The following is a 7,210-nucleotide window of genomic DNA, read 5'->3' as shown; positions in this document are numbered from 1 at the left end:
TTTGCATCTTTACATGATTTTTTTGTAGTCTTTAAAGTAATGAATATGATTAGATTCTTACATAAGTTGCATGATTTCAAGTTGTATCTGTTGTGGAGTTAAGAAGAGGGAAAGAATGAAAGGAAATGATCAAAAGAGCCACAATCATGCAACTTTGGATGTTAACTGAGAAGTTCCATCAGCTAAGGAAGATCGTTAATCGCATTTAAAAATTGCTAATAACAGTTTAAATTGCTAAAGGTGAAACGATGTAATGAAAAGCAAAAATTAGGCCAAGTGACAGCTTTTAGAAGTCTAGAATCATCATTGACAGAGGCTGAAACGCTAATACGAATGCTAAATCGCCATTGACAGGGATGAAATCGCCACTAACAGGAACAAAATCGCTAAAAGCGATTCAAAATTGCTAATACCAATCTAGGTTGCTTTTAGTGGAAATTAGACTTTCAGAGTGAAGAAAGTAATTCGCTTTTAGCGAAATTCAACTGCTAAAAGCTATCCGGAAAGCGTAATTGAGCATGTATACATGTCTTAATTAAGCCTATGAAGTATAAATAGAATATCTTTTTGTTACTTAGAGAACTTTGGTCGCAGATAATCTTACGGGAGCACCTTTTGGGATTTCTTCTCTAGGGTTCACTGGTTTTGCTAGATTTTTTTTTCCTTTAGTTATCTATGACTAGTTTCAATTGTATTTTGTTTATTTCTTCTTTTAGTATGTCTAACTAAACTCATTATATTAGCTAGGATCGTGAATTCGAAGTGTTGCTATGTTTATGGGTTCTTAATATGCACTTGAGGAAATGGGGAAAATGCTCACTTTTGACAAATTTAAAGAATCAAGACTGCTCAGTTAATACTCAAGAAACTATTTTAAACCTACTATCAAAGATAAGAGACAATTTTTATTTTTTTCCTCGGAGTATTACATTAGCATAATCCTCAAGCACTGTCCAGGAAATTTCTAAATTCTCTAAATTGGTTTTAGCTGCTTGTAGCCAAGATTTCTACACCTTCGAGTAATAACCTGGAAACATCAGCTTGCATTTTCGTTTTTTTTTTCCTTCAATTAGCTCTTAAATTTGTGAGCAATGACCCAGAGTGGACTGCTACAGCTCTTTTTATTTTCTCCCTAACCAAATGAAATATTTCTTCAAAAGTAAAACTTAATGTAAGTAATCACACATCACAATATTGAGGTCAAAGAGTTTCATCTCACAAGAGGAATGTTACAGATAAGATCAAGTCCATGAACCTAATTGCCACAATGGTTTTCCAGTTGACTGTATATATATAATTAGAGTGATTTTATATAGATAAAAAATAGTTTAATGACTTTTATAAAATAAATAAAACCTATAAGTTCGATAATCATTTAAGAATTTAACTCTTAGCAACTGTCACGGCAAGATGACCTATCAATTAACTGCACCACAATATTGAAAGGCAGAGGACGGACGTTCTATATATGTTGTGTGTACCACGATGTTTGTTAGAAATGAGTATTTTGAGTTGACCAATAATTCAAGCCTAATAAATTAATCAGGAATCTTGAATTTTTCTTTCATTCAAATTTAAAGTCACGTCCTAATAATATGCTTTTGTTGCTTGACTTGTTATATAAAGTCTTGCATGAGATCTCTTTAGACCACAACAATTCCAATATGGAACGCACCTTAGAGCCATTAAAGGCAGTAAATCTGGGGGCTTGGCTTGTGTCTGAGGGCTGGATGACACTACCTTGGCTCTTTGATAACATTGTTAACAAAGATCTTTTGGTAACGTCATATTATTTGCTTTCTTCATCTTATTTTATGTGAAGCTGTTACTGTTTGGAAAGTCAAATAATTTTTTCTTTTACTATAATTTCTTAAAACTTTTTAAAAATATTTTGAATCATTAGCTATGTTGACTTGTAGTATTATTTTGTGTAGTTATCAAACGTGTAAATTTCATTTTTGGGTGTGTTTGGTATGGCCAAAAACGTTTTTCAAGAAAATATTTTCTCAGAAAATAAGTGATTTTCCTACTCATTTTCTTGTGTTTGGTACGCAAGTCGGAAAATGTCATTTTAAGAGCATTTGCATATATTCAAAGCAAAACACTATGAGATTTTTGAATTCGAACTGTAACTTTTGGTGGTGGGGGTAGGTGGAATGGAAGAGGGGGGAGGAGGGGGAGGGGGGAGGGGGGTGTGTGTCGGGGGCGGGTGAAGGTAGGGGAGGGGGTTGGAGGTAGGGCTAAGGGGTAGGTAGGGGGTGGGGTGGGTGGAGGTAGGTGGGGTAGGTGCAACAAATGGACCGTTTTATACTTAAGAAACAAATAAGTTGATAACAAAATATTGATCACTTTTGTCTTAGGTGGGGGGAGGGGTGGCGTAGGTGGTGGGGTAGGCAGGTTGGCAGATGAGTGGATGCGTTGTTGTGGTTTTATTGATCCGAAAAATGTTTTCGCTCAAATTTTGAAGGAAAACATTTTTCAAGAGAAAAATAAAAAAATAAAAAATTCCATCATACCAAACACATCCTAAATATTGAAGAATCTATACCTGAATTCATAGTCAAAATTAAGTGTTTTGTTTCCCGCCGAACTCCTTAACGTAAATTGGAGAGAGTACTAAATTGAAAATTAAAGGTTGCAATCTTTTGTTTCCATTCTTGTACTGATTTATATTGTTGGTTGATTGTACTACTCTAGGATGGAACTCAAATCTAACTAAAGTCAACGATGCTGAATAAATATGTTACTGCAGAGAATAGTGGGGGTACAAATGTGTTTGCAAACCGTGACAACCCATCTGGTTGGGAAACTTTTACTATTAAGTTCCTAATCTTTGCCAACTACTCTTCGTCGTGTTTATTAATGGTTACAACCCAATGCCTTCTGGTGATCTAGTTTACAGAATATGACCAAATGTATAGGTGTTGTATATTTATATGTATAATATACATATATTATACTTACAATATACATATACTATACATATAATATACATATCTATACATAATCGGTATATACGTTTCGTATATTTCAGTCATATTGGTAAATACGTTTGGTCAAACTGTACATATTGGTAAGCCATTTATTAATTCTTTCCTTCATAACACTAACTTCTTTTTGGGGTTTATTGAAGTTATGGAGAGTGAATGACACTTTCTTCAACCTGAAAGTTGTTAACAAACAGTTCGTTGGGAAGTCTAGCCAAGAAGGTAATGCAATAGCAGTAGCAACAATCCCTGGTGATACTGAAACCTTTGAAATTATAAGAAGTCCCAATGATCCATCTAACGTTCACCTTAAAGCTTCCAATGGCCAATTTCTACAGGTCTTTTCCCTTATCTTTGTCCCCATATTGCATTTCAAATTCTCTATTATTCTTTCTATGCATCTACGATTTTAATTCACTATTAAACATATAAAAGCGAAAATATTCTAGAGCAAATAATAAAGAAAAAGACTATGCATTTACCAATAGATGGTTGTTAGTATTAGTAATGCGAGGATTAGCTACATAAAATAACTCATATATTATTTTATGCAGGAATTAATTATTCCATCTTTTATTCTGCATAAAATAATACATAGATTCCCTCATAACTTATACATGTATTAGTTATATATGCGGGTTTCTAAATTTCAAACCAAACACCTATTAGATGTGTTGAATTTTATATATAGCAAAAAAAATGCTACCAAAGATGGTAGTATTACTTATGCATGATTTAATACATGAATAACTTAGCTCCTAAATAGCAACCAAACGACTCCTTTTGGCTACCCATTTTCTGTTAAGAAACTTGAACAATATGTTGTTTAACTCAGTTTCCTGTATTTGCATGTGTTTTTTCTTCTTTTTAAATTTTGAAGGCAAAATCGGGATCTTCAGTGATGATAGATTATCAAGGCAGTACTGACTGGTCGGACCAAAATCCATATGTATTTGATATGACCGTTGTTTCCTTGTTACCAGGAGAAAAGCAATTACAGGGAGAATACCAATTAACTAACGGATATGGCCCTGAGAATGCTCCCCAAGTTATGCAGGTAAGTAACAAATGATACTTTTTTTAATCTTATGAAACAATCTTGGGTTTTAGGCCACAATATTGTATGAATCTTTTTCCCCATTTTGCAATATTCTTGTGTGCAGAACCATTGGAAGACTTATATTAAGGAAGATTATTTTGAATTCATGTCCCAAAATGGGATTAATGCAGTTAGAATTCCAGTAGGATGGTGGATCATATATGATCAGACACCACCAAAACCATTTGTTGGAGGTTCACTTCAAGTTTTAGATAATGCTTTTAATTGGGTTGACTAAGCTTCTTAACTTCATAGCTAAGTATCATTTTAAAATAGAGTGAATACGTTAAAAACTTTCTAAACTAACACCGATGTGCGAGTTTGATCATACCTATACTATTGGTGTTCACTGAACACCCTGAACTATCATGGATTATTCGTGCCATGTGGACTCATTTTTAAGTTCTTTTTTCATCTCCCACGCGCCTCTCAGCATCTTATCCCAAACATTTTGTCACATCAACCTCGGTGTTTTAATCTAAAGCGAGTTACAGCCCAAGGGTAATATAGCCACCCAATAGTTTAGGTATGAAACTCGCAAAATGGTGATAGTTTAGGGGGATTTTAACCTATTCATTTTTTAACATAAGGTACCACAATGTAAAGGTCTAAATTTCTCAAAATCTTTCTTGCAGGAAACACAATATAAAGGTCATAATAGACCTTCACGCAGTTCCAGGATCACAAAATGGGCATGAGCATAGTGGAACTAGAGATGGATCTGCAGAGTGGGGAGATTCCTACATTGAAGAAACAGTTGAAGCCATAGACTTCTTAACGAAAAGGTCATTGTACATAAAAAGAATTCATCAATCCATTTTGAGCAAATTTTAAAATTAATCAAAAGTAGTTAGCTAAATGACTTTGTCAATTGACAAGTAAAATTTCAGGTATGCTAATAAGCCAGGTAAAATTTCAGGTATGCTAATAAGCCAGGCCTTGTAGCAATGCAACTTATGAATGAGCCTCAAGCACAACATGTTCCTTTGAATACGCTAATCAAGTACTACCAAGCTGGTTATTACAAAGTGAGGAAGTATACTAGTACTGCCTACGCGATCTTATCAAATAGATTAGGTAATGCAGTAAACACAGAGCTCCTTTTGTTTGCTCGAGGCCTTTCTCGCTCAGTTATAGATGTCCATTACTACAATCTCTTCTCGGACGAGTTTGAACAATTTAATGTACAACAGAACATAGACTACATAAAGAACCAACGGGCATCAACACTTGAAGAAATTACTCAATCTAATGGCCCCGTAACCTTTGTTGGTGAGTCCCAAAGTTTAGTTCAAGAATTATACTAATGATTTTGCATGTTCATCTTATTAATATGTCGAATGAATTGCAGGAGAATGGGTTAATGAGTTTGCAAATAGGGAGCCTAAATCAAAACAAGATTATCAGAAGTTTGGCAAAGCCCAGTTAGATATGTATGGCAATGCAACCTTTGGATGGGCATATTGGTCATACAAGTGTATACATGATCATTGGAGTCTAAAGTATATGATTGACAAGGGAATCATAAAGCTGAAGAAAGATCAGTCTTGCGCTTGTGTGGTCCTTTAATAGCATGCTAAGTAATTTCATCAATTGTCTTCAGCTTCTTGGCTGCGAGCAGAGATATTATTGATTGAGCAATCAATGATGTAGAATTTTATTTGAATCACATATAAATAAAGCAATCATATAATATGAGCGATAATTAAGTATCATGTATATGTGATTAACTTTCTTACAGTTTTTATGTAATCTATTATCTTTGCATTTCATATAGTTGCTGAGTGATAATTATCATGCAAGGCCAAACAAAGAGATGCCACAACTAATGTTACAGTACTGGATTAATGTTTCTCTTTTCAATAGAAAAATAGATATTTCAATATTCAAATTCAAATTATTAAGTAGTGCAAGTAATGGTTATCTGGCTACAAAATAATAGTCCTTGAGTCTGAGTTATAAAGTACTATATATGGTAACTAGAGCGTGCATCTACCGCGATGCAAAATTCAACAAGTATCACAAAATTCCAAGTATAGACTTGTATATATAGACAAATATATAAGTACAAAAGCTCAAGCCTTCTTAGACTTAATTTCTTACAAATCTTCCAGTCATGGTTTGCATACTGCTAAAATCAAAACCTTATTTATCAACCCATTCTTCTAATCATGGGAGAAGATAGAGGACTTGAAATCACCCCTGCTTTAGTTGGCCTTCTTGGTGTCATAGCTGGTGCTATAATCGTCATTATTATACGTTTTGTAATAGTGACATGGTGCAAAAATAATACTTCACCTGATCCTCCTGAGCAAAACACGACGATCCCAGTAACGCAAAGTCAAAATCCCTCTCGTGCTAATGCTCAACGAGAGACATCTAGTAGCACGAGCACAAGCACGAGCAATTCAATGGTGCAACTGATTGTTGTGTCGAGTTACAACAAAAATTCTAAAGAAGATATGTGCTCTATATGTTTGGGTGAGTTTATGGAAGGGGATGAAGTTAGGGTACTGTCTCAATGCTTGCATATTTTTCATGTGTCATGCATCGATGTGTGGTTGCATTCTCACCGGAATTGCCCGCTTTGTCGTGCAGACACTACAACGACTCCTCCACAACGGCGTTTAACACTGTTGTTGCCAGAGTCCTAGAGGCAAATTTATAACTTATAGTCAGTGGATTCAGAACGAGTCTTTTGTATAAGCGTGTGACATTACCAAAATAAGATTCTGTTTCATATGTACTTACAGGTCGAGCCAAATAATGGATTCACATGAAATGTTATGAGTTCATTTCTTTGGAGGATATATATGGTTTCCTTACTATCTATGAATGTTTATGTGCCTTTTGGTTTACGTTTTTTGATGGATAAGTTGTTAGTGGAAGAATTTTGTATGCATCTTTGTAAGCGGGTCATTGGCACAAATGGCCTTATTTTGGGTTGGTCTTTAATTTTTGTCCCACGCATCTGAATGTTTTAATTTTTTATACTTGGTACTTTAAGTCAATAATATTAGGATGAAACTACTCCTCTCATCTCACTTAGCTCAGGTTCTTTTTCAATTCATCTTCTTCCCCAATCTCCTCTTTATCTTCTCCTTGAGCTTCAATTATCAACAAT

The 7,210-nt window shown here is 34.6% G+C and overlaps 1 protein-coding gene across 1 annotated transcript; it reads left to right on the top strand.

Moving 5' to 3' along the window:
- Positions 1–2,727: 2,727 nt before the first annotated feature.
- LOC132057965 (glucan 1,3-beta-glucosidase-like) lies at positions 2,728–5,783 on the top strand. The gene is made up of 7 exons (XM_059450539.1): positions 2,728–2,814; positions 3,131–3,325; positions 3,868–4,044; positions 4,151–4,320; positions 4,722–4,871; positions 5,006–5,358; positions 5,438–5,783. Exons 1-7 carry the CDS (start codon positions 2,728–2,730, stop codon positions 5,653–5,655), a joined length of 1,350 nt encoding a protein of 449 aa, XP_059306522.1. The 3' UTR covers positions 5,656–5,783.
- The last annotated feature ends 1,427 nt before the right edge of the window (positions 5,784–7,210 follow it).

This window comes from Lycium ferocissimum, chromosome 5 (genome assembly GCF_029784015.1).
Source record: "Lycium ferocissimum isolate CSIRO_LF1 chromosome 5, AGI_CSIRO_Lferr_CH_V1, whole genome shotgun sequence".
Lineage (NCBI taxonomy): Eukaryota > Viridiplantae > Streptophyta > Magnoliopsida > Solanales > Solanaceae > Lycium > Lycium ferocissimum.
The sequence above is the reverse complement of the archived record's forward strand: the minus strand, read 5'-3'. Positions and strand labels throughout refer to the sequence as shown.